Source organism: Heteronotia binoei, chromosome 6 (assembly GCF_032191835.1).
Source record: "Heteronotia binoei isolate CCM8104 ecotype False Entrance Well chromosome 6, APGP_CSIRO_Hbin_v1, whole genome shotgun sequence".
NCBI classification, from domain to species: domain Eukaryota; kingdom Metazoa; phylum Chordata; class Lepidosauria; order Squamata; family Gekkonidae; genus Heteronotia; species Heteronotia binoei.
The window spans coordinates 100,084,938-100,111,683 of record NC_083228.1 but is presented as its reverse complement, the minus strand read 5'-3'; the positions used below and the strand labels follow the sequence as shown (position 1 = coordinate 100,111,683).

General features: G+C 40.9%; 1 protein-coding gene across 6 annotated transcripts in view; it reads right to left on the bottom strand.

Moving 5' to 3' along the window:
• NYAP2 (neuronal tyrosine-phosphorylated phosphoinositide-3-kinase adaptor 2) overlaps positions 1-26,194 on the bottom strand; it is a 234,010-nt gene extending 207,816 nt beyond the window's left edge. For 3 of the 6 annotated variants that reach the window (XM_060242217.1, XM_060242218.1, XM_060242219.1), the window contains exons 1-2: positions 24,845-26,194; positions 19,156-19,395 (exon numbers count right to left, since the gene is read on the bottom strand). In XM_060242217.1, coding sequence (XP_060098200.1) covers positions 19,156-19,361 — 206 coding nt within the window. In that variant the 5' untranslated portion in view covers positions 19,362-19,395; positions 24,845-26,194. Of the gene's footprint in view, positions 1-19,155; positions 19,396-24,840 lie in introns of all 6 variants that reach the window. The other 3 variants (XM_060242213.1, XM_060242215.1, XM_060242216.1) reach the window with 3 other exon arrangements.
• Between the last annotated feature and the right edge of the window lie 552 nt (positions 26,195-26,746).

Sequence of the window (26,746 nt, the reverse complement as noted above, 5' to 3'; positions counted from 1 at the left end):
CACCACCACTGGTACAAAACACCTGCAAAAACATCCCAGTGTCCACAGATCTGGACCCTGTTTAACAGAACATTTTGCTCAAGATGCCACATCTAAATAGTTACTCATTCTTCTCTTTTACCTTGTTGTTTGAGAAAGCAAATCACTTCTTTATTCCAAATTCCACTCTTATGTCCCAGAAATTGATCTCTATGTTACAAAAAGGGGATAAAAGTTTTCAGCAGCTAGAGCTGTAGAACCCTTTTTATTTGATTCTCCATAATATGGGCTTAAAATCAGGCCCACCTTACCCATTCCCATTCAAACTGACCTGCAGTTCAGAAACAGGGATGACATTTTTCATATCAGCTTTCTAGATGCTGAATCAACTCAATAAGTGAAGTTAAATCATTACTCTGGAACTCTAGTTTCAGTCTTAGCATTTGCATACAACATTATTTCATATCCTGGAACAGCATATGGATAACGGAAACAACACTGAAATTAAGCAGTATGACAAAACGGTGGCTGTTTCCTTAAAGAGCTCCATGTTTGAACAATGTGGCTGCAGTATTTCATATGCATCCCCTGATATTCCCAGGGCTTGTAAAGATTCAATTAAAAATATGTTTCAGAAATTAAATTATGGTGTGGAATTAACTGCAGGTATGAAATACTGCGCTTGCCCTGGCATTCAAGAAAAAGCAGTATCTAGCAATTTGCTTAATGGCTCCAAACATGTGATCTCAGCTTAATAAGTGAAAGTGCCCTCAGCTAGCAGAGAATCTACTGGGGAGAGATGTCCTATATAATCTACTAGCAGAAGAAAAGGATTAACTGATATTAATTTGCTGCACGCTATGTAACTGTCAATATTTTAAAACTCAGATCTGGCATAATCTCATTTCTACTGAAGGTCATTTCTGTATTCTGGTGTTGTCACCATTTTATACATGGGCAGTTCTAAATATACCAGCCAACACATAGAGATTTTGGTCCTCCTAACTGTACTTGGTCATGGATCTACTTACAAATATATTTATCAGGATAAAGGAAAACATTTGTATTGCCATCCTGACAATTCAGAATCCATTATTTTGATTTCAGGTTGTGAATCTGTGTGTATGGAACTGGATTGTCCAAAATTGTCTTCTATTTTGCAATCCACTCTCTTGTACAACCTAATTCTGTAATTTTCATAATTTAACAGAGTTTGAGAATGATACCAAAATATGTGAAAGGGTTGAAATTCACTTTTAAATTCACTTTTACATAACATATAAATTAAGGAGGGAAGGGAGTTTTTGTGGAGGTTAGGCTGAAGATCATGAGCAACAGGGATTTAGAATGTTCTCTCAGTCATCGACCTCCTAATTTATCTTTCCTGTTGTTCCCTTGGAGCTTCATGCTATATTTCCCCAACATTCACCCTAGGTTACCTACCTGAAGACAACACTGCTTTGATGAAAAAAGCATCCATTTCACACTGGTTGGCATGATCTCTCAACTTAAACCAGATAACCAAAAAGGCAAGAAGTAGCACAACATGTTCAAAAGCCTTGCTGGAGTGGGGAGGCGGAGGTCACTTCTCCCATGTGCCAGGTATTGAAGAGAGTTAAAGGGATCATAACTAAGACTTATTTTACCTCTCATCAGTCCCAACTATATTCACCAAGTTTAAAAGACTCTGGAGAAGCATAGGAGGCTAAAACCCATTTCTTCTAGTCCAGGGCAAAGGCATGGCACAAAAGCAAAACCAGCAGGTGTTAGGAGGAAGAAGAGGAAGGAGGAGGAGGAGATTTGATTTATACCCTGCCCTTCACTCAGAGTGGTTTATAATCTCCTTTCCCTTCCTTTCCCCAGAACAGATATCCTGTGAGATAGGTGGGGCTGAGAAAACTCTTTCCAGAACTGCTCTTGTGACAACAGCTCTGATGAGAACTTTTGGCTGACCCAAGGTCACACCAGCAGCTGTGTTGTGGAGTGGGGAATTAAACCCAGTTCTCCCAGACTAGAATCTATACCCTTAACCACTACATCAAATTGGCACTCTATAGGAACCATCAGCTATGGACACATTACACAGACTGAGGGGCTTAGCCAGGAGGGGACAACTTTTTTATCTCCAGGCTAAATCTTATTGAATTCTGTAGTCTAGCATCTCTCATTGGATCCTTCTAGTCACAGTGTGTATCATCTTCTAGCCATCTTTAGAAGGACACTGTGAATTAGAGAAGGTTCAACCAGTACTTTTCTTTTAAGCTAGGCAACTTATATGGAACACAGAAAAAGGCTTTGCAGCTGCTGTACCCCCTGTTCTGCATTCAAGGTCCCACAATGCCTGACAATTAAGGAGACGTATTTAAGACCTTTTGGCTGTTTCTTTTTTGCTCCCCCAGCAATGAAACTAGGTTTCAATTTAGTTATTCACCCATATATCATGCCTGATTTTCCCTTCATGTGTGCTGAACTGTAGGCTCACCAAAAACATGTCCTATTGATACTAAATTCTGCATTAAATTATTTTTCCTTTGATGGCACCTTCCTTCAGGGTATTGTGTTGGGATTTTGAAATTACTTCATATGGCATATCAAGTCAAATTAGAGTGGATGAACTTTCACAGAAAAGGCCACCTCACTAATAGAGGTTTTTTTTTACTTCTCTTTCTAAACCCCATTTTTAAAATATACAATTTGCCAGCTTTAATCCAATCATATAAAAAGGTAACCTTTACAGCCTCTCCCCCTCTCAGTCATGGTTTCATAACATTTCCATACAACCATCCTCGAGTAAACATCCTCTGTCAGATAATGAATTTCAGTAAAATGTTGAAGTTCGGAATTAAAATATTTACCAAAAAAGAAATGTATCCTGTAGAGGATCATCTATTTGATGGGATTAGCAGAACATTGTGATGATTCCTCAAAATAAGATCCTATGAAAATACTCAGGTCTTGTATCTATCTATTACATTTTCATCCCACCTCTCTTCCAAGGAGCTCAGGGTGGTATACATGTTCATTCCACTTCAAGTTTATCTTCACAAACACCTTCTGAGACAAGCTAAACTGACTGACCTGACTCTTAGTCACCTTCTGTAATGTGATGTGCTGATGACCTGAAAAGGGTCAGTTTTGTTATTAGCAAAGTTCCTAGCAGAAAGGTTTTTTGGGGGGTGGGAAAGAAATAATGTCAATTGTCATAAAAGAGTATAACAACTGAAAATGTCAATTTTCTCCTCAAAGGGGGAACAAAAAAGCTGGTTTTGCTGAATAATCTACCATTGTTTTATTTATCACTGTCAATAACAGGACTGATGCCAAATTTAGTCCTCATATGCTGCCCCACTGCTACAAGCAGAACACCAGCCTATATGGGGTTTATACTGTCCAGTCCTTCATACAAGACTGTACAGTCCAACTGAGCCAGCTATTTCATCTACAGATAAATATAATATTTGGGGCATGGGAGCATCATCTCTGTACCTCACAACATGGAAATTTTCTTCAACTTCACATAGCTCATATCTCTCAACAGACTTCTCTCCATATATTTATTCCAGCCTTTTAAAAACCCTGTTTAATCTAGTAATCATCACCACATTTTGTGGTTGAGAGTTCCACAACTTAATTATGAATATTAATGTTTAAACGATGGATTTTTCATCAGGCCCAACACAACATCAAGTGTCTTAACAGAGCCCTGTCTCTCTCCATCCATAGTCTGAAATGCACTCTGCTAGTGATATAAAATATTAACAACAGACTTGGCAGTGGTTGGAAAGGGTGTTTTCACACTGCTGTCACTGTGGACTGATTCTTAGGATTGTAGTCTTCATAGTTCTTTGCACCTGTCCTTTGCATTAATATCACTCCCTAGGGAGATGTCACCCTTTCCCCTGACCTTTACTGTACAAGTCACAAGTAATGAAAGGGTTTGTCAGGAACCACTCTGATATTTCTAAAGGAAGCAGATCAACATTCAGCAAACAAACTAACCAGAGGAGCAGGCTTTTGCTAACGTACGCAACAAATGGATGGTGTCATTTGGCTAGGCTAAGAGTATTCCTTTATTAATGAGATTTAGCCTTTTTAGTGAACTCGGAATATAATTGGTCAGTCACCAAGGTTCTATATTTCTCATCTGTCAATAAAATTTCATTCCTTCTGGGAATGTACTTAATTTAATAGACAATGAAATTTCTTTGGTATATTTCTGAAGGAGACTTTCTGCTTCAGAGACATCTAGAAACATAAATTTGAATAGTCTATTAGAACAGAGGTGTAATGTCTAAAAATAAATTCTATACAGGCTTTCAAGCATATTCATGCTTGAAACATGCTGGGCCACAAGGCTTTTTTTGTAGCAGGAACTCTTTTGCATATCAGGCCACACACCCTTGATGTAGCCAATCCTCCAAGAGCTTACAGGGCTCTTAGTACAGGGCCTACTGTAAGTCCCAGGAGGATTGGCTACATTGGGGGGGGGGGGTTGGCCTAATATGCAAAGAAGTTCCTGCTTAAAAAACAGCCCTGCTGGGACATAAAACATTTATTTCTTGGCACTTTTTGAGATGTTCCCCACACCTGAGTAATCCATTAGACACAGTGCCTAGGGCTCACAATACATTTAGGGGGCCACAAAAATGTTTTAGTTTTCTTATATCAGAAAAGAATGAAATTTTAGGGCTCATGAAAATCTATTAAATTTTGCTTAAAAACAGGGGGGGGGGGATAAATAATTTTTCATATTGATATTATTCTGGTGAGAGGAGCTTACAAAGGCAAGAGTGCCTGGATCCGCAGAAGTCATAATGCAGTCCTGATGTCATCCCTTTTCTCGCTCTTTCTCACCAGAGCAGAACACTACCAGTTGGAAGAACACTGTCTGCTATGAAAAATGCAAACAGTTTGGCAAGGGCAAGTGGTATAGTGTTCATGGGACTATACCATCTCTGAATGCTTGCTGACCATCGTAGCTTTGAAATGCTATGATATTATCATGTTCAAAGGTAAGTCACTTTCCAGCATGGTGATTAAGTGAGTAAACTTCAGCTATGGATTTTGGCCTGTTATTATACAACTGTTAGAAAGGCACACACCATCTGTCTATAAAATAAGTGATTCCCATAGCTGGCACCAGGGACAAATGGCCAACATGCCCAATGTCCCTGGATTTTTAATTGGTTCCTACCTCTGTTCCTTACACTCTACCAAACTGAAAAGGAGCAGTGGAATAGTAGCAACTCAGTATATTGCCTCCCTTTACCTTTTGCTACATGAAATTCTATCTACTTTAGTTAAGCTGTTTCATTCTTAAGACATGTAACCTGGGATATGTATTGTCCTACTAGGAACTGGGCTAAAGCAATAAAATGATTCATAACAGGTAGCAATAGTATCTATTCATGTCTGGTCCATGATTTATTTTTAGCCTGTAACTGAAAGGTAAAATATCCCTTTGCAATACTCAGGGCTCTTTGGCAATCATATTGCATTCCAGACAAAGGTATAGAAAAGAAAATAGCCTGCCAAAGTTTGTATTCACTCTTGAAGCAAAACAACTCAGTTATGTTGCCTGAGGGAAAGAGTTTGGATGGTTCATCGTACCATCAGATGATATCTCTATTACTGTTGTCTCTTATGGACTGATTTCTGAACTACAACAATGGGGTGGGACAGAATACCTGCATACCTCTACATATAGCAAAAAGCCTGCACAAATAAAGTTCACCAAGGAGATCACTCTTTCACTAGGCAATTTGAAATTACATCACTTGTTCATTTTGTTGTAAGTCTTATGGGCAACTAATAATGTCTGTATTCCTTGTGGTCCTTCCAAATTTCAGATTTTTCTATATCTGAAGATGATAATTACTATCATTGTAACTATTCAATGTGCATTTCATATGGGTAGCCATATGGATGCAAGCATTTGGAAGAGGATTTATCATCTAGAGTATCTCAATTATTTATAAATACACTGTAATACATTTGGAGGGCATCTGTATTGCAACTGTTTTGTTGATGATTGATAGAAAAGCTGTAAATGGTGTTCTGTCTGGGTTAACCTGTCTACACAAGGTCATGAGATAATGGCATTTGCGTCACAGTATTTACTTTATGTATAAAAGGAGTCACTATGTAATGTATCCGGAAAGAAACTACCATTCCAATTTGCATCATGGTTGAATTTCTCCATAGGCACAAACCTTTTACTTAAGGCCTGCAGTAAAATCTCCATCACATCCCAGGAGAAAGCAGGGTTCTTAAGGCAACAAGCTAAAGAAAATGCACATGTCAATCCCTACCTGGGTTTTCTAATATTCCACCTAGTCTGAAGAAATGTTGGCTACAATCATTACCTTAGATGTCTCCTCAGACTTGCACTCATAGGAGGCATGATATTAGTTTGGCCCACTGTGATGCAATCCGTATGGTAAAGACTGCTCTCCAGTATTACAGATTATGATGAAATAATCTAAAAGCATATTGGACTAGTCCCAAATCCCAACACCGACATACCCCCTCCTTTCTATTATATTCCTTGTCTCAGTTTTTGACCTGGTCACAGTGATTGTTACCAGCAGCATTTGCAGTTCAGCATCCTGACTTGACTTGACACACCAGCACAAAGCAGGCCTTGAATTCAGCAGGAGCTCACAGTAGTGCAGCTCCTGAACCTTTCTGATGCCTCTCCCCTCCTCCTTCCCACCTACCTACCTTGTCCATTGAATAGTAGGTGCAGCTGCATAACAATCCCTGGATGAGCTCAACAACCTATTTTTCTACAAAATGACCCCTGGCACAAGGTCACAAATTATGACAATGATCATAGGATTTGATGTCCTGGAGGTCTGACCTAAGACATGTTATAATTAACAAGCATGAATTCTACAGCATATTGGAAATGTGAAGTTCACTGAACACAATTTTAGCTTGGGCTGATTTTTAAAAATGTATGTGTTCTATCTAGTTTTTTTGTTTGTTTCTAACATCTTCTTAAGATTTGTCCCCGTCTTCTAAATAAGGACAACAGATGTCAAAGCAAAGGTTATCTAGGATTTATTAAAGCTTCTGAACTATGCAAGAAAACTCAATCAGTTCCTGACAGGTTTTCTGATTGGGTTTGCCAGCAATTGGGCAGCCCATCCTGGCTCAAAGCTCCATGTGACTAAAAGCCACACCTTGCTGAAAACTGTGCAGAGAAATACTGCACATCAACCCCCTCAGCTCCACACTGTTATGCATAAGGGATCAATAGATGATGTGCATCATTGAGAGCTTTACTTCTCCAAGAGCCCCAGTAGCATTCAGTCTAAGTGAGCCAGTTTGCGTGCTTCTCCTAATCCATAGATAAGAATGGGCATGAACTGGCTCATGAACTAAAGTTTGTGATGAATTTTGGTCAGTTCATGGTTTGTGAATTAAAGTTCATGGCAGGTCAACTGGCACAGACTTTCCACAAACTTTCTAGTGGTTTGTGGGGGTTCCAGATAGACTGCCTCTTCTGAATCAAACTGTTTATCAAGCTTCAAACTCCCTGTTGCTGCTCCCACTTCAAGTACAACCTTCTGTGGCCCTTCCCAGCTAAGCTGTGGCTCCTGCTCCTCTTCTTCCTCCTCCCCAGCTGCTTCCACCCACTGTTCCCTATGGCCACATCTGCTGGCCTATAGCCTCCATACTTCTTTGTAGAGCTCACACTTCCATGGCAAGAGCTCTGCATTCCAGATAGTAATGCTGCCTTGTATCCAGGGGCACAGATACAGGCCAGCTTGTACTCCCCTTTATTGCTGAGAGGATGCAACCTGGTGATGATGCCCACCTGAAACCTCTCTTCTGTTTCACCAAATGAGCAATCACAGCCTAGGTGAAGTTCCAGTGGCTGGGTAAGTCCAGGATGAACTGGTGTACAGGCTCATCCCCCTCCCCCTGTCTCTCACACAGTAGGTGGGCAGATTTGATGATGTGAGATAAGTGGGTGGTCAGGTGCTGGCAGGCCTTGAGCAAGGACAACATTTTGAGGGTGGCAGCATTCCAGATGGCCTTGGCAGTGCTCCCCTGCCCTAGAGCATCTTTCACCATGAGGTGAAATTTGTGCACCAAGCAGATGATGTCCCTGAGGTGCACAGCCTTCACTGCTGACAGGATGCTGGCACCAGCTTCCATGACCATGTAACCACAGACAATGTTGCTGCCCTCCATCCACTCCTTTAGGCTACTCTGTATCAAATTGGTGATGTTTTACATCCATCCTCTGTGCATGCAGCAGAACCACTTTGCAGCCTGATGGTAGAATTGTCCCTACTGCAAGGTGTGGCTTTTGGACACATGGAGCTTTGAGCCAGGATGGGCTGCCCAATCGCTGGCAAACCCAATCAGAAAACCACTCAGGAACTGATTGGGCGTTTTCGCACTTACCTTTTACTGGCGCGACCACCCTCCTCACGCCGGCGGATCTGCAGGGATTTCGCACCAGAAGCGCCGGCGCAGCCAAAAGAGCCGGCAACTTCCGTCGTGGAGCCAGCTCAAACGTTTTCCTGCTTCTTGGCGGTTTCCGTTTGAGCTGGCTCCGCGACGGAAGTTGCCGGCTCTTTTGGCTGCGCCGGCGCTTCTGGTGCGAAATCCCTGCAGATCCGCCGGCGTGAGGAGGGTGGTCGCGCCAGTAAAAGGTAAGTGCGAAAACGCCCATTGAGTTTCCATGTATAGTTCAGAAGCTATTATAAACCCTAGTTAATCTCTGCTTTGGTGTCTGTTGTCCTTATTTAGAAGAGAGGGACAAATCTTGAAAAGATGCTAGAAATAAACAAACAAAAACTCGCCCATGCTGAGCTAAGATAACGTTGCTGTGTATGTTTTCTGCTCTTCTACTGAATTTAAGATCCATTTAGCACCTTAATGTCAATTTTAATGTAACTGTATACTGATTTAAGATGATTTTATTGTTTATATGATTTTATTATATTGTATTACATTTATGTTGTATTTACATTTATATGTTGTGAGCCGCCCTGAGCCTGCTTGTGCGGGGAGGGCGGGATACAAATAAAAAGTTATTATTATTATTATTATTATTAAGCACTGTTACATTTTTTAAAAATCAGCCCTGACTAAGATTGTGTTCAGTCCATACAGAGAGATCACCCTGGTGTCCCCAGTGGGCAGTGAGGGAAAGAGGCTATGCTGCTGGCTGCTCCAGATGTCTGTTCTGAAGTGCGTGGTTCTGTCTTGTGCTCTGGAGAACTGAGCCATGTCCATCGCCACTGCAGAGCAGTGCATGGCAGGAAAGGCTCATTGGCTCATGATCCTCCATGAGGGGATGGAGTACCAGAGATCTAGGTCTTGCAGCAGCCAGCAAAAGGCTACATCCTCCATGAGGTGGAAGGGTTGGCCAGCAACAGGGATCATCTAGCTGATAAGGTGAGTGACTGTCTTGATGTCTCACTCACAGAACTTTGAGTGCCTGCCAAGCTGTTGTGGGGTTACTTCTGTGAGCCCCTGTCAACACTCCAAGAATGTTTCCTTTCTGTCCTTCAGAACCTGCCTTTGAAGACTTGAGAGGCTGCAAGTGTAGAGGGAATACTTGCCTTGCTTCCAGTGTCTGGCTGGGAGGAGTCCACCTGGTAAAGTTTCCCTGTGAATTTGGTGTCACTGGCGTGTTCCTGAGCCATTCCACAGACTCCTGTAACTGCAGCTGTCTTTGCTAGAGAAAACACTGGGGAGACCTTCCTGGGGGATCCATAACTGGGACCCCAGAAGTGTAATCAGCCCCCAATTTAAAGAGATTTTAGCAAACTGTGTGACAGGGTGAGGTTCCTTGTGTGTTTGTACAGCTTGCAAGGAGCCCATTCTATAAATTTTGGCCTAGCATTTCTCCTAAAAGCACTTTGCTGGGGCATCTTCTTTGGATGGCTAAGGCAATCTGCACATAACTTATATGGCATGTAGAGGATTATCAGGGGGAGGTCACCCATGAGTTTTATGTCTCTGGCTTGCACAGGGTCCATTCTATACACCCCTGAATCTGTGCCTGTCATATCACCAGAAAGTACGGTTCATGGCTCATGAACTGGGCATACCATGAACCACAAACTGATAGAAAATTAATTTTAATGGCCATCCCTATACATAGATGACTCAAGGCACTTGCCAATCTGAACAACAAAAAGCATCATCCTGCATTAAACCTACCAACTCCAATAGGGCCTAACCAATCCCTAAGGGACCACATTTATTTAAACTACCCTCTTGGAAGCAGCAATATGAAAGGCAAAAAAATGCAACTTTCCAAACCAATCTGAAGGAAATCTTAAAAATTCTTGCTTAGTCCTGCAGAGATTAGTTAACCCCACACTGCTTTCCAAGGTGAAAAGCCTGAACCAAAGATGAGAGAAAATCCACAGGAAGGCTAACAAATCATCCATTCCATCACCTCACCTAATAGCCAGGCAATTCATGGCTTTTAGCCTCCAAACCCTGCCCCCCCCCCCCCAATATGTCTGTCTTTTAAATCTCCCAATGCAATGTAGGTAAATTCACCCCCAGTGCCTAGCCAGGATGGAAAATGTACTTACTGAAGTATTTTTACACAGGATACATATCACATATTACAGAAATCAAAGTATATTGTGACCTGTAAGTTTTTAAAGATATTTAAATTATTTAAAATACATGTTAAATTTAGGTACATGATGGTGGAAGTCCTTTAGCAAGCCAACCTATTGCACCTTAGAGCCTAACTTTATGTTAAAATTTTCCCTGACTACTCTCTGAGATTCCATGATCAAATGTATATTGTGAGTTCCCTGCTGGTAACTAAACGCAAGGAACAGGTGACAAAGCTTAGGGGTACTCCTGGATCCCTCTTTAACTATGGAAGCCCAGGTGGCAGCCACTGCCAGATCAGCCTTTTATCATCTTTGACTAGTAAGGCAGTTGATCCCCTACCTCCAACGCAACGACTTAGCGACAGTGATCCACACCACGGTCACCTCGAGATTGGATTACTACAATGCCCTCTACATGGGGCTGCCCTTGTCTCAAACCCAGAAGCTCCAACTAGTGCAGAATGCTGCAGCCAGATTGTTAATGGGTATTCCGCTATGGGAGCACATCCAACCTGTGCTGAAAGCGCTGCACTGGTTGCCCATTGCATACTGGGTTCGTTTCAAGGTGCTGGTTCTTACCTTCAAAGTTCTATATGGCCAGGAACCTGCATACCTTAGGGACCGCCTTTCCCCACATGTTCTCCGGAGAGCACTTCAGTCTGAGTCTAAAAACCTACTTTCAATCCCCGGCTCTAAAGAGGCCAGGCTCACGACAATTAGAGCTAGGGCCTTTTCTGTAGTAGCCCCACACTGGTGGAATGAGTTCCTCAAGGAGATCAGGGCCCTGAGAGAGCTCGTACAGTTCCACAGGGCCTGTAAGATGGCATTCTTCCACCAGGCATTTGCAATATAGACTGCTGACTACTGCAGTCTCCGAAAATATCTGGACTACCTCTTGCAATCTGCTCTATATAGAATATCCAGACCACTAAGATTTGCTTTGCAGAGAACACTTAGCTAGAATAGCAAGGCAACATAACTTAAGATCATAGTACCTGAAATGTTAATTTCTATGTTTTAAATTGCTTTTATTGTCTTTATGTTTTTATTATATGTTTATACTCATGTATACACATGAGCATATGTGAGCCACCCTGAGCCTGCCTTGGCAGGGAGAGAAAGAAAGAAAGAAAGAAAGAAAGAAAGAAAGAAAGAAAGAAAGAAAGAAAGAAAGAAAGAAAGAAAGAAAGAAAGAAAGAAAGAAAGAAAGAAAGAAAGAAAGAAAGAAAGAAAGAAAGAAAGAAAGAAAGAAAGAAAGAAAGAAAGAAAGAAAGAAAGAAAGAAAGAAAGAAAGAAAGAAAGAAAGACCTTGTTTGGACCAAAGTTATTGCAGGTGTGGATAGAGGCTTCAGCCTTCCCCCTTTGCCATTTTCCTAATCCAAAATTACTCTGTGGGGCACTCTTTGCCCCACTGGGGAAACATAGGTGTACCCCATCAGTAAGGTGTACCCCAGTAAGGCATAGAACAGCTCCCCAAGGCTGTTTCAGTTTGGAAAAAGAGAGCAAGGAGAGACTAAAGCCCTGACCCAAAATTGTCATGCCTGTTGTTTGATCATGAAGTTCCTGGGAAAACGTAACACATAGTACTATTCCTTGTATACGGTTTCTTGAAGTCAATGGGACTTACTTCCAAATAAATGTATTTGGAGATGAATTGTGATGTTTGTGGTGTTGTTTGGATTTGTCAGCCAGCTAAGGCAGGATCTTAATGAACAGGAAACAAATTCTTTATATGTCCACAGTGATTAGTATTTGAAGTGTCAAAAAGGCTCAGCTACCCCTAAATTCCTTTAGTCTTTCTAATATTTTACATCCCTCTCTTCTCTGTCATTCCCTTCCTTTCATGTTCTAATTTTCGATCTATACACAAATGCTAATGTAAAAGGGAATGAAAACAACTCCCCCACCCCAGAAATAAGACATGCTCTTATGTTTGGTCTTCAATGTTTGGCTTGCCATGAATAATGAGAGGTTGAGATGACAGCTGTTCATTACAATTACTTCTACTTTACAAGAGCTTAACTCTGCTACTGCCCGGCTGGCCCATTTCTGTTAGCTCTAGCACAGGATGAAAACTACTGCCAAGCTCCTCCTCCTTTGCAACATCTGTCTTCTTATTCCCAGGAATGAGCAAAAACAAAGCTGCACATGGTGCCATTTCAATGCTACAAATAGGTCTAACCCTCAGCAGTGTTCAGCGGTAATCCATAACCATTCACTACTGAATGTGCTGTGTATTTGTCCCTCTATCTGTTTGGATTTAGCAGCTTGCAGGTGAACCAGAAGGTGAGGGAAAGTCATCTGAAAGGCAGATCTGTTGCTGTATAGTATGGGTGCCCAACCTGTGACATGGCAGCTGCCTAAGCAGTGAGGATTGATGCCTCTCTGGCTCAGCTGCAGGGCTGCTCTCTTGCCTGAGCCTCCTCACTGCTGCTGTGCTGTTGGCAGATGTTCAGCTCAGTACAGGTAAAAATCACACCAAGGTAGGAGTCCTCCCTGCCATGGTACTACAGTGCATATTAGAACAGACTTCATCAATATTACATCCACCTAAAAGGTTGGACACCATAGCTATGAGGGGCATGCGCCTTTTTTAAAAGTACTTTTTGGATCCAAATATCAGGGAGCTGAAAATATTGATATTCCCAGCTATCTGGGTTCCAAATACTGGCCAGGTATGTGGATTCAATTTTTCCTAGGATTCCAATATTGTTCAGCTCCATTATTCCCTATTGAAATCTTTCTGGAAGGCTTTTCCCCTGCAAATGGCATCAAACTGCAGCAGAGGTGTCAGTGCCTGTCCATTAAATAATTCCCAAGTTTCAAGTGAATCAGACCAAGAGGTCCCATTCTATGGCCCCTGACCAAGGTGCCCCCAGCTATACTCCATTATTTTCTATAGTAGAAATTCTATACATTCTCCAGGATGAACAGCTAAAGACACAAGAGCAAGCAAAGCAACCACTGGCCAAAAGCCTCTTAAAGCAGGCAGAACTAACAAGCACAGAAAACCAATACAGAACCAGGGAATCCCAGCAGAAATGGAGAAAAATGTGGCAATCCAAGAATTCAACCCAATGTCAAACCAGACAATGTCAAACCAGACAAACCAGAGAATCCTCCAAACATGATAGGCAGGGGTCCCCAACCCCCGGGCCATGGACCGGTACTGCGGAATGAGGCAGAGGCACTGCACCACCCCTTTTGCCCACCTGGGTCCCAAGTGGACAAAAGAGACAGTGCAGCCTCACTCCAAAGCACCACCTCTTTCATTCACCCAGGTCATGGGTGGAAGGGGCAGTGTGGCAGTGACCTTCACCTACCCCTCATTTGAAGACCCCCATGGAAGCAGGGATGGGGTGTGGGGTAGACTGGGGCAACAAAAAGCCCAGCACCCCACCCACACTGGTCTGTGGGAAAATTGTCTTCCACAAAACTGGTCCCTGGTGCCAAAAATGTTGGAGACCACTGATGATAGGAACTATTGCAAGCCCAACAAATGCAAAATTAGAGAATCCAAGCTAATATAAAACCCAAGAATCCAAGGCAATGTGAAAACAGAGAATCCACTGCAAACTACAAACACATCACAAACCAACTCAAGCACAGTGTTGCAAGATCAACAAAACCAATTTCAAACAACAGAATCAATGCCAAACCAATATGGGAAGTTGATATCAAGCCCAGGGAAGACACAGACACAGTAAAATTAAAGGGAGGGGGAACAGTACTGGGACCCTTAAAATGCTGGCTCCCAATATTTAGAGTTACTCCTAAATATTTCTGATTTGTCAGACCCCTTTTCTCAGTATCTTGAATCTATTGTACTTTGGTCACATTATTAGAAGACAAAACTCACTGGAAAACACAGTAATGTTAGGAAAAGTTGAAAGCAGAAGGAAAAGAGGAAAGACCAACGTGAGATGAATTGACTTAGTCAAGGTAGCCATGGCCCTCGGTTTACAAGATCTGAGCAAAGTTGTTAATGGTAGGACATTTTTAGAGGTCATTAATCCATAGGATTGCCATAACTTGAAAGTGATTTGATGGCACTTAACACACCCACACCCACCCACTTTTATGGTATCCCAAACAATTTCTGATACCATCCAGAGACCTGAATGTATCTGAAAAATACCTAAAGGTATTTTTTTTATATTTGGACTGGATATAGCCAAACCCACATCCCTAATGGCTATAATACATTCCTCCCTAGTGAGATTTTTGTTATTGTTGCTTTTTCAATTAAATTGTCCAAATAAGCCACACACTGTCTATTGTAAGGAGAGATTTTGCAGTCAGACATTTTTACAGTTGTGCATTTTAAAATGTTATTTCTGGATATTTTAAAAATAGAACAACATACAGGATGAACATGGCAAAGTTGAGTGACATATGACATTCACTGCCTGAATGTCTGCTTCAGCTACATATATCCTGGCAGGCAAAGCTCTAGCACCATGAATGCCTGTAGGTAAGCCAAAAAATACCCAACCCCCTTATTGCATTGTGAACTGATGCAGCTTCTCTAACATTAATATCTAGAAGTAAAACCCCCTGCCGTTGGTGTACTATGATCAGCTAACAGTTGGCAATATATATAATCCACAACCAGCACTGAACTAATTTCCGATAATAATTAAATCAGTTTCTTGTTCCCTAGAAAATTTGGGACTGCAAATAATGCTGAAATAAATCCTAATTATTATTATTTTTTTAAAAGAAACAGTAGTAAGTCTGGACACAAACATGCTTTTAAAAGATAACATTATTTTATCTTGTTTTCTTGTAATCACCATATGAATCTGGTATTCATTGCATGATTGCTGAATGCTAGACTAAAATTAGGTCAACTAGAAACAAAGACTTAACTATACGCAGAGGATAGATATCTTAATGCTAGCTTGCTGGGAAAGCTCTCTTCTCAGGTGTGTTTTCCCCCTTGCAATTAGCCCCTTGTAATAATCTGTGTTGCCATAAATTGCATCATATCAGAAGTATTCTTAATATCATTGTCATTCATAAATGCATTACTATTTCTTTCATCCCTGAAATGTTTTGGGGCTCAATGTGCAGTGCAGGGTTGTGTTGTATATTCTATATGCTTGTGATACGTGGTATCACCATTTTAATAGCTGAAATAATTATCTCACAATTCTGAAAAACAGTACATTTCTGAGAGCAAATTTGTGCTGCAGCCTTATGCATAGGCATATATCATAGCAAAATAATATACTGAAATAACCACCTTGAGATTTTTAGGAAGTACACAGCCTAGAACTATTCTAAATAAATAAAAGATGTAAACAGATAAAGTAAGCTTCCTGGGGAGACAGCAGCCCAGTGTGCTGAAAGTGTTCTCTTTTTGTTCAACATTAACAGAATAACTATATGAAACTGTGCCAGGTCCTATACTCAAGTCACCATCAGCTGCTCATAAAACCAACACTTTTATGTTGGAATTCCAAAAGTCTATAGTCAACTGCAGCCAAAAACATAATCTCGGTAAGAAAAGCAAATCAGCATCCATCTAACAAACTAGTGTCATTCAAATATACCTGGAACTCCGAGGCAACTCTCTAATTTCTTCAGTGCTAATATTTCCAGTTGGCCAACTCAGTATCAGTGTTTTGCCTGAAAAATAAGCAAAAGTCTTGTGGCATCTTTAAGACTAACAAGTGTTTGTCCTACTGTTAGCTTTTGAAGCGGAATGTAGTTCATGAAATTTATGCTGGGAGGCAGAATTTTGTTAAGAATTTAAGAAGAGCCTTGTCGGATCAGACTACTGGTCCATTCAGGACAGCATCCAATTTCACACAAGAGCCAGTGGATTCCCCTGGGGTGCCAAGGCCTTCCTAACACTGGTGTTGAAACGCTTACTCTCTGTGAATGTGCAGGTTAGTTTTTAAGGTGCCACACAATCTCTTTCCAATTATTCTCAGATGCCCTTCATGACACAAAATAGGTATGGATCCCACAAGATAGCACAAACCTCCCTAGATTCACTCACCACTTGTGAAAATAAAGCAACACAAACAACCCTCCCTCCTAACTCAAGGATTGTTTATACCTGCTTGACCATCACTTGATATCTTATCACTTACAATATATTGATGTCAACTGATTCCATTGACATGTATATTGTTTGAAACAATGCAGCATAAGGTAATGTGAAATGTACCTGTGATGTATGAAGTCTGATGGCTCTCTCAACTGCAGCTCAGCATAGATGTTTCAGTCACTGAGCCAGGTACAGGACATGTAAATTTTGTCACCCAACAGACACCTCAAGAAAAATTATTTTGCCTCTTCTAAGCAAAGAAAGGAAAATAAAATGCGAGAAAACCTCCTGCACATTCTACATTATTTCTCCCTTCTGCCGCCAGAGCATTTCTCTCGCCACATGGCTGCTGGATAAGGAGCAATGATGCTGGTGTACCGCACCAGACAGGACTGTCTGGAGATTAATAGATAGTCTGTTCACTGTTTTGTTCCTAATCTATCAAGCACTCAAAAACATATCCTGTGTATAATTAAAACAAGATTCTCCAATGTGCTTCGAAAGAATAGATTTCTTCCCCGGCCACAGTCCAAATGAATGGGATACCTTTCATGATTAAAAACTTTCTAGATCAAACAGGGACAAACTTCTTCAACAATGAAGTCCATGTTAGAACTGTGTCACAAGCATGAGTACTGTGCTTAATTTGCATATAAAATAAGTATCCTTCACATGTACCTCAGAGAATGAGACACAGCTGGGGAAACATAATGGGATCTATTATTCAGTATTCTTATTCTGAAAACTGTTTAGCTCAGACATGAAAAAAATGAGTTGATGCTTGGTATTGGGTGGGGGAGAAGTGTTCTGATACATAGACAAAGTTCATATCCTTAATGCTTTCAGACATTTGGCATTTATGGCGATTTATGACTATAGTTATGTATAGTGTTCACTGTTCATTGCATGTTTGCATCATTAAAGAGATACTGCAACTGGTATTAGTAGAAAAGAGCAAGAGTCCAGTAGCACCTTAAAGACTAACAAAATTTTTGGCAAGGTATGAGCTTTTGTGAATCACTATCTGAAGGAATGAGCAGTGACTCATGAAAGCTCATACCCTGCCACAAATTTTTATAGTCTCTAAGGTGCTACTGGACCCTTCCTCTTTTCTACTGCTATAGACAAACATGGCTACCCATCTTGGTATTTTGATTGTTCTAAGAATATCCCCATATTTTAGCAATATTAGGATTACTAGGGAAAGCACAGAAAAAAATTCCCAATGATTCTTGTAGTTCATAGACATGAGCCATCTTTTTTTTCCCTGCAGAGAAGGGGCCATAGTTTAGTGGTAGATGACATCTTTTGTCTATAGCAGTCTCAGTTTCAGTCCTGCATGACTGCCTTATATCAAGCCAGACCATCACTCTTTCTAGCTCAGTATTGTCTAGTGTTAACTGGCAATATTCTCTTGGCTCAGGTTTAGAAAAGTCTTTCATTCTTTCCCAACATTCTGTTCTCTGACACCCTTTATCTGGACATGCCAGTGATTGAACTAAGGACTTTCTTCATGGAAAGCATTTGTTCAACTACTGAGGTACAGCCTTTCCCTCTCTGTGTAAAGGATCTCAGGGAGTGGATGTTGAAAAGAACTTCCTTGGCCTGAGAGCCAATACTAGTCAAAACAGACCATATTGAAATAGATGTATCCATGAAGCTGTAGTTAACGGAATGGATCTGGGGGATCCAATCCTTGTGTGACAGGTCTCTTACACAATCATCTTACACAATTATGAAAAATGTGAACCTTGCTTTAAGTGTTGTGGCCCAGACTAGTCTGATCTTATTAGATCTCAGAAACAAAGCAGTGTCAACCCTGATTAATACTTGGATGGGAGACCACCAAGGAAGTCTAGGTTTCTATACAGAGGCAATGGGAAACCATCTCTATTTGTCTCTTGCCTTGTGAAATAACATCATCATAAGTTTGCTGTGACCTAACAGCACTTTCCACCCAACAAAGTTTCCTCAGCCAGTGATAAAAACACTTCTGTCTACATGTAAGGCTCTGGGTTGCAACTGAATCCTGGCAAGTGGAGGGCCTCTATTTAAGTTATGGCATTTATTTATTAACTCCACTTCTACCCCACCTCTGCCCTCAGCAGAATCCCAGTGCTGCTTATATCATTCTCTTCTCCATTTTGGTGTGTTCTTTCATTCTCATGGGGCCAGGAAGTGAGAAGTCTTTTTGCCCTGCTTCCATGGCATCTGATGGGCTGGTCAAATCTGTCTATTTGCCAGGAACAGGACTGGCTGCTAGCTGCAGAGGCACTGGGGACTATTTGCATTGTTTGAGGTCAAGCCAGTCTATTAGGTCATTTGTCACATTGGTTTACTTGCTGCCTTAAAATCCATCATTTGTCAATTGAAACAACCACACCAAGGTACTAGGCAGACCTGGCCTTTTCACCTGTAACCAACCATGCAGTCTGGGAGTCTACAGCTGATTCTTAACAGGCCTATTGCTCCTTGACCAAACATTCCTACTGTTTGAACATTTGTTACCGTTTTATTGCTTCTTCTTGTTTCCGGCGCTTTTCGTTCTTTTCTTTCAAGTATGCCAGGTTTGTTTCGTTCCTCATGCGATCGTTCTCTCGAGCAATGTCAGACGCATTCTGTATCACCAAGCCATCATAGGCCTTCATGCCCATATCTTCAATGTACTGGAGAAAAGTGCCCAAAGTGACCTCCTCCTGATTAGAATTCATCATCTTGTGGAAAACAGTAAACAGAGGCAAACACTTCCTGTGAGATGACAAAGGAGGAAAAAACAAGTCCAGAAAAATAAGTTGTTTTCAGCTTGCTAGTTTTTTTCCCCCAACTCAGTAAGGAAGAGTACATTGAAAATTTCGAAGGGGGACTGAATTTATAGCAAGTGGAGCTCTTTTGTTACCTTTAGCACATTAAATTTTGTAAGATGCTCTTTTAACAGTTTTATAGAAATATCAATGTATGGGACTTGGCTGCTGTCCAGTGATGTGATCCACACATGCACCCAAGTTTATTGGACTATCTTTATTCCAGCAGTTTTCCAAGGTAAATGCATCAACCGCTGAACACTCCCTTGTGTGATAATCCATGTAATAACTGGTGCAGTGTTCTACCAGCAAGGGGTTTAGGGCCAAACTACACTTTTGGGATTTTAACAAGTTGGGTCCAGTTTCTTGAACCCAACTTGGGTTTCCCAGAGCCATGGAGCAGCTGCAGGGAATTACTTTTTTTAAAAAAAATAAAGGAGATCCCATGTGGGTTTGGAATACTACCCCAGGGGGTGAAAAGTCTCCTCCCTGAAGACATTTCCCACATGGAAACTGTTGGAGAGGAGTTATGGCCCCGTTTTCCACTCAGAGCAGAAAAGTAGAGAAATAACTCCCTCCAGCACTGTTCAATGAAAAGGCCTTTCTCCCCCTCCTCACAGCAGTTTCCCAAGACCATTTGGGCTATCCTTTATTTTAAAAAGTCATTCCCTTCTGTTTGACTGAGAGGAACCTGAGTCCAGTCTGAGAAACCCAGACTCAGCTCATTAAAAATCCAGAGATGTGATCTGGCCCTTAAAGGGCTAAGGTGTGCATTAATAGTGTCCAAAGGAACAGAAATGTTTATGAAATTGAAATGGATCATTGATTGGCCCTGACACAGTGAGTGCAGAGTATAGTTGAAAACTATGTTCCTGTATTGTAATGAGAGCTGACAGAATGTGAGCCAATTTTTAAACAGGTATACAAATTGTTTTTAATAGGCCTTGGTATTTCTCCCCAGACTGAAAGTACTTGTAGTTTCCCCCAATGGGATATATTTTACAGGGTTCCCCATAAGGCTAATACTTTTTAAAGGATGGTCTTTGAATCTTACATTCCTATATAATTCAATTAAAGTGAAGTACCTGGATTTAAGTCAATTGGGATTAAATCAACAAACAATCACATCTGTCTCTTTAACTGGGCTGTTTGGTCTCTTGGAACCAGTTTGGGAAAATGAGCTTTGGATGAACATCAGAGAGCCTGATGGTAAATAAATAACATGATGTTGATAGAGGCCAAAAGTAAATACAATGAACATTTTGTAGCTACATGTGTCCCTCAGAGCCACTTTGGTTCTTGAATATCTAAAATGTCATAGTATCCACATCTCTAATAAAATGTATTGTTATAATATGTTGTATTTGTATCACACACGGTATTCACTGTGTTTCCCAGTCATCCTTTCCCAAGTATCCCATAATCCTGGGCTGGTATTACCACCTCCATATTACTGGACAGCTGAAACGGAAGGAATAACAATTTGCTAAAAGCAACATTCATGACAGAGGTGATCTCTGAAGCAGAAATTCCTGGTTCACCACTTCCAGCACAATCCTAAATCAAGTTACAGCCTTTGAAGACAACTGAAGTCATGGCATTAATACTTAGCATCTGCTTAGGCTTGCACTGTCAGCATCTGCTTAGGCTGCACAGCCCTAGCTCCCTCCAATACGCTGGATGAGACAAAGCTGATAATAATTTGATCATCAGTTTTGTAAGGTTTTGTTATGTTATTTTTGTAATTATTATTGGATACATTAGATTTCTTAAAATGTATGTTGGAATAACTTAGTTTAAATCTTTCAATATATGGTCTTGCATCTCTTCTATGGAAGTCCCCAGTTCAGTTAAAAAGAATAGGCAATAGGTGATGTAAAAGACTTTATCTGATACCCAGGGGAGCCAGTCAGATGAGACAGTAATGGTCTTGATAAGACTAAGAGGCCTGGCTCAGTAGAAGGTAACTTTATGTGTTCATGTGCAGAAACTGGAATAAAAAAATAGAACACTGCATGGCTTAATTACACTGTCTCTGCGGTTTGATAATTTGGTGAAGGTCTGACCATTTCTGTATTCACTTAAGGTTATTAGGGATTATTAGTATCTTGCAGTGTAATCCTATGCAGAGCTACACCAGTCTAAAACCTTTGAAAACAAAGGTCTTAGACTGGAGTAACTCTGCATAGGATTGCACTGATACAATCAGCCGATTCAATCATTTGTCAGCAGGGAAGAAATTAAGCTCACTGGAGAATATTTTATTTTGGACATTTGCTGTTCCTGCCAGTTTATTGTGAGGTCAAGCAGTTCAGTTAATATTTTCCCCTATGAGTATTTCTATGACTAACTCCAATACCATTATAACAATTCATGTGCAATTTCTGTAAGCGTGGATAAATAATTGAGTGAGTTTGCAACCCAGCAATGAGGCAATCAAGCTTCTCTGCCTTTTAAAAACCTGCTTTTGATATGATGAACAACTTGTAGAATTCAAATATCACCTAAGGAAAGTGACAATGAATATAAATGAACCTCAACCTAATTCTTAGGCCACAATCCAACTAGGCCCACCCCCAGCTAGAGGGGGGGAAATATGTCCACACATGCAAACAGGTGTTGCATGCAGAGTTCCCTTTAAACTGAGTCAGTTTTTAGCCTCTGACTCACACATTTTTGTCTTAGCTCAAGAAAAATGGCCCCAGAACAAACTAATTTATGCAGTAATTCATGAGTGGAATGGAAATTTTTACTCATAAAACTCCCCAGCTTAGAGGATTGTATATTTTCTGACCTCAACCAGCAATGTCCTCCTCTACATGATGTGGGGTGGAGGGCTGATTTAGTGCCCTTCTCCCACTTGCCCTTCCATCAAACAGATGGCTGGAGTTTTGTGGCCATTAACATATGTTGCTGGCATATACTGAGTCAGGACATTGGTCCATGTTCCTCAGCATTGTCTGCTCTGGATGATAGTAGCTGTCCATGGTCTCCGGCAGAGTAAGACCAGTTCTAACAGCTACTACCTGAGATGTTATGGACTGGCACTGGGGTGTTCACATAAAAAGCAGGTATTCTAGCACTGGACTATGGTTCACATGCTATGATCCCACCAAGGCTATGACCTGCTATTTCACAAGTTTTCAAGTATGTCAGGCTGTTCAGCTCTAGCATGTGTAAGATATTATATTTGCAGATATTCATTTTGCAAGTATTAGTTCTCCACTGAAGTAGATGGGAGGAACCTTTTAGGGGTAGAAGTCTCCTATGCATCAGAGTTCATTCATAAACATACAAAGACCCTCTGAGATTGGACTGCACTTTGTGAAGTGGCTACCATCCTTAGGATTGCCCAGTATGTTTCTCTGAGTGTGTAGATCCCACATATACATGAAAATTGCAATAGGTTGGCAGCAATTTGCAATGTTAGCAGCTCCCTGCAAAATTCCTGTCGATTTTTATAAGTGCAAAAATAGGGGTTACTTTTAAGTTTGTACTTTAAAATAAAAATCTCCCAAATAACAGAGGAAGCCTCATCACACAAAATGCTTGCCTTATGCATATGTTAAACTGCAAGCATTTAGCATTTTGCAATTTTCATGTGCAATTGCACTGATTTTAAATCCACTTCTAAAGGGGAGGGCAGAATTAAAGGTTGAAAATAAGATAGTTTGTTATAATAGAGATCTTTCATATGCAATATGAATGGCACATTTCCAATTGGTTTTAATGGCTACACATCATATCTTTAAGCACTGGTGACTTTCTTCGCAGATGAATGGAAGAATGTAAAGTGGAGAGGTATGTAGTTCATGTGATACAATTTCAACCTTCCAAGAACTGGAGCACACATTCCATTTCTGTCATGTCTCTCATCTCTGCATGTTCACTTGCATATGCATTTCCAAGTACAATCAGAGCAACAAAGCTCAATATCTTAACCATAGATGTTAACCATCATTCCAATATTAGTATTCAAACTCTCCTTTCATATTGTGCTGTGCTGCTTGAATTGTTTACAAGATAGTAAGTGCAAAGAGACTAGGCCACATTCCATTTCCCACAGACTGCTGACCACAGCACTGTTGTTAAAGACCTAATGGCATTTGGTGTATTTATAGTGGGGGGAGGGGGAGCTCCCCTTCAGGAAAGTTTCTGCTTTCCAAGGCTTTCAGGAGATAAATTATTTCTCTGATAGCCATATTGTCTATGATGCTCTCATAATACGTCTGGCTCCTGCCTTGTTAATTTTTAACCTTATTTTTTTAAAGGACATGTCTTCTAATTCCACATTTGTGTCCCCTGGGAATCAAGAATTAGACTTCTGCAATTGGTTGCCTAGTTGTAAATGGAAACTAAGTTGGCCAACTTGAACAAGATACATCTTGAAAGCACTGAAAGTGTAAAAATGACTCCTTCTCAGGGATTAGAATTATCCTGAATAAGAACATAAGAACATAAGAGAAGCCATGTTGGATCAGGCCAGCGGCCCATCAAGTCCAACACTCTGTGTCACACAGTGGCAAAAAATGTTATATACACACATACACTGTGGCTAATAGCCACAGTATTTCTCTGAATACCTCAGAGAAAAAGGTTACCCTACATCTATCAAGGTGTATCTTTCTGGAATTGTTCTCTAGAAGGAAAGGGCTTCAAAATCCCTGTGAATCTGGGATGGCCTGACAAAGGACAGGTCCCTCTTCCTGGCAACTCCTCAATGCCGCTAGAATTTAAAATACTTGTTGGTCATTTACTTGGGAATAAGAAGTTGCTTTTGTTATGGAGCTTTTCACATACGTGATTTGCTCCCAAATATGCAGTTTCCTAGCATACAACTAACATGTTACTTGATGTCTCGTCTACCTCTTCTTATTAAGAGACTACAATTATCCCTGTCCCACTGGAGCAACCTGCATTTGAACTTAGAAGAAAGCATTTTACTTGAGAATGTTTTCCCTGTTCTTAAAGGATTTTTTTGGGAAGGGGGGGTATAATGGAGATCTTTTGACTAAGAAAAGCATATTTAAAATATTATGAAATATTAATGGGGTGACATGTCTGATAAGTAACTAACACAGCTGTTGGGTTTATATCAATTAATATGTCAGAAAAATAGCAAGGAGTCTTTTAATAATTTAGTGTTGCTTTTATAAATGGAAACTCCAGTCACCACATGTTCTTATTATCAGCCATCGTAATGTGTACAAAATAATTCCAAATACGTTATGGTATTATTTGGTTTAGCAGCAGTTTGATTAATGTTTCTAAAACCAGACAAAGTTCCCAGTAAGGAAACCTGGGTTGTAAATCATTCCATTTTCTGTACACATGCTTTCTAATAACATCGTATTACATTACCATGTTTAGATTTTTTTAAAAAAAACTGTACGTACCAAAATTAAAGTCCTCAGAGGACCACTAAGTGCAACAATTAAAGGTGACTTTTGTCTGTAAAAGCCCTTTCCTGCGGGTTATCTCAGTGCAGTCTGAAGGGATATTTCAGCACCATACAAAAAAAAAAAGATTTTGCAGACTGGCTCAGTTTTTTCTTCTCTTAAAGTGCTTGAGATCTTCTTGGCAAAGATGTCCAGATTGTAGAATTCTACATCTCTAGTAGTCAGTAGTGTTTGTTGTATTAAAAAGAGAGATCTTCTCCATATAGGATTAAATAGCCTTTTAAAGTTTGACTTTCAAAAATGTGGCGGGGCAAAGGATTGGAGCAGGCATTTTAAATCCACATGCAGAGAAAGAAGAGCCAAGGTATCAGGGGGGCACCAACAGTACCCTGATTCAAAGTCCAACAGAAAAGAACTGGGAGGATTTTTTTGTATCCACTTCACCACACAGAAGATTACAGCACCAACATATGCGATGATACAAAGGTGGCTAAGGTGCCTCATTGGAGTGGACGCTGTGAAGACCAAAAGAAAGGAAAAGAAGGGATAGAACACATCCTATTCAAATGGCTTCTTGCGGCAGAAAAAGATGCTCTCTGTCTCTCTCATTGCCAACTAAACACTGAAGATCTGAAACAGTCTCCCTCTGTCTCTGTCTCTCTCCCTGTGACTACAGGCAGTCTTTCTCTCTCTCTCTCTCCCTCTCCCTCGATGCTGTTGTTGATTAATCAGGGATTCTCAAACAAAGAGCAAGCCTACCTTCGGCTATAAGCAGTAATCTGGTACTCCTCTTTTTCTGCAATCTTCTTGCATTCAGCAGCCAAACAGCCAGCATTCTAGCACCTTGGACAGTTCCCGCTCGCTTAGGCCCATTGGGGGTGTGTGGAGAGAAAGGAGGCGAAGGAGCAAGTGAAGAAATGACAAGAGACCGGAAAGCGGCAGCCTTCGACTTCAGCTTGCAGTCCCCAGGGGCGCAGCTGCTCATTAAAGCCTCCTATCTAGGCAACAGATTCTCTCTTTTATCTTCGATGCACTGAAGTCTGATTAGCAAAATAATCCAGTTTGCGGGTGGAGGGAGAGATCTGAACAAATACCACGGTATGCCTTATTCAGTCCCTCTAGGTAGGGCAGAATATGAAGCAACTCTCTCCCATTCTTCTTCTCCCACCCGTAGGTTTTTTTTTCCTCCACAGAGAAACGGGCAAGTTAACCTTTAGCCCATGTTACGACTCCAGGAAATGAGCAGCCACTTAGAGGGAACATCTAAGTCTCTGTTTGATACCTCATATTGATGTATCGTTTGCACTCACCCTCACTGTAAAAGCCGTGCGAGGCTCACAATTACTGCTGACGCAGATTGGGCTCTGCTGCTCAGGGAAAGGTGGGAGGAGCTTTTTAACCTCATCAAAACAACCTCCCACCACCTGCTCCCACTGCATGAAAACAGACCTCCCCTGTTTGGCATGAATAACTATCTAATGTGTGATTTGTAAGGGAGGGATGTGTTGACCAGAGCATCAGTCCACAGCAGAAATAGCTGGAGTGCTTCTGTGCAGTTCTATCCCTGGAACTGCAAAGTTCATCTATTTGAAGTAATATTTAGTTTCTGTTTACTAATTCAATGACTAGGAAAGACTGTTAAGTCATCTAATCCAAATACCTGCTGCAAGGAAGTATTTTGCATCTACTACAGAGCTTCTGCAGATCACACTGTGCCATCCACAACACAATGTACCATGAGGAGAGAGTAGGTACATGGCAGGAAATGCCTACAGCTTCAGAGATGCAGGCAAGCAAGGTCATATTTCAGGGAAAGGCAAAAAAGCAGAACAAAACACCTCTAAGCTACAGATTAATTCTGATCCAATCCACAGGGAAATGCCTTACCATTTACTGCTG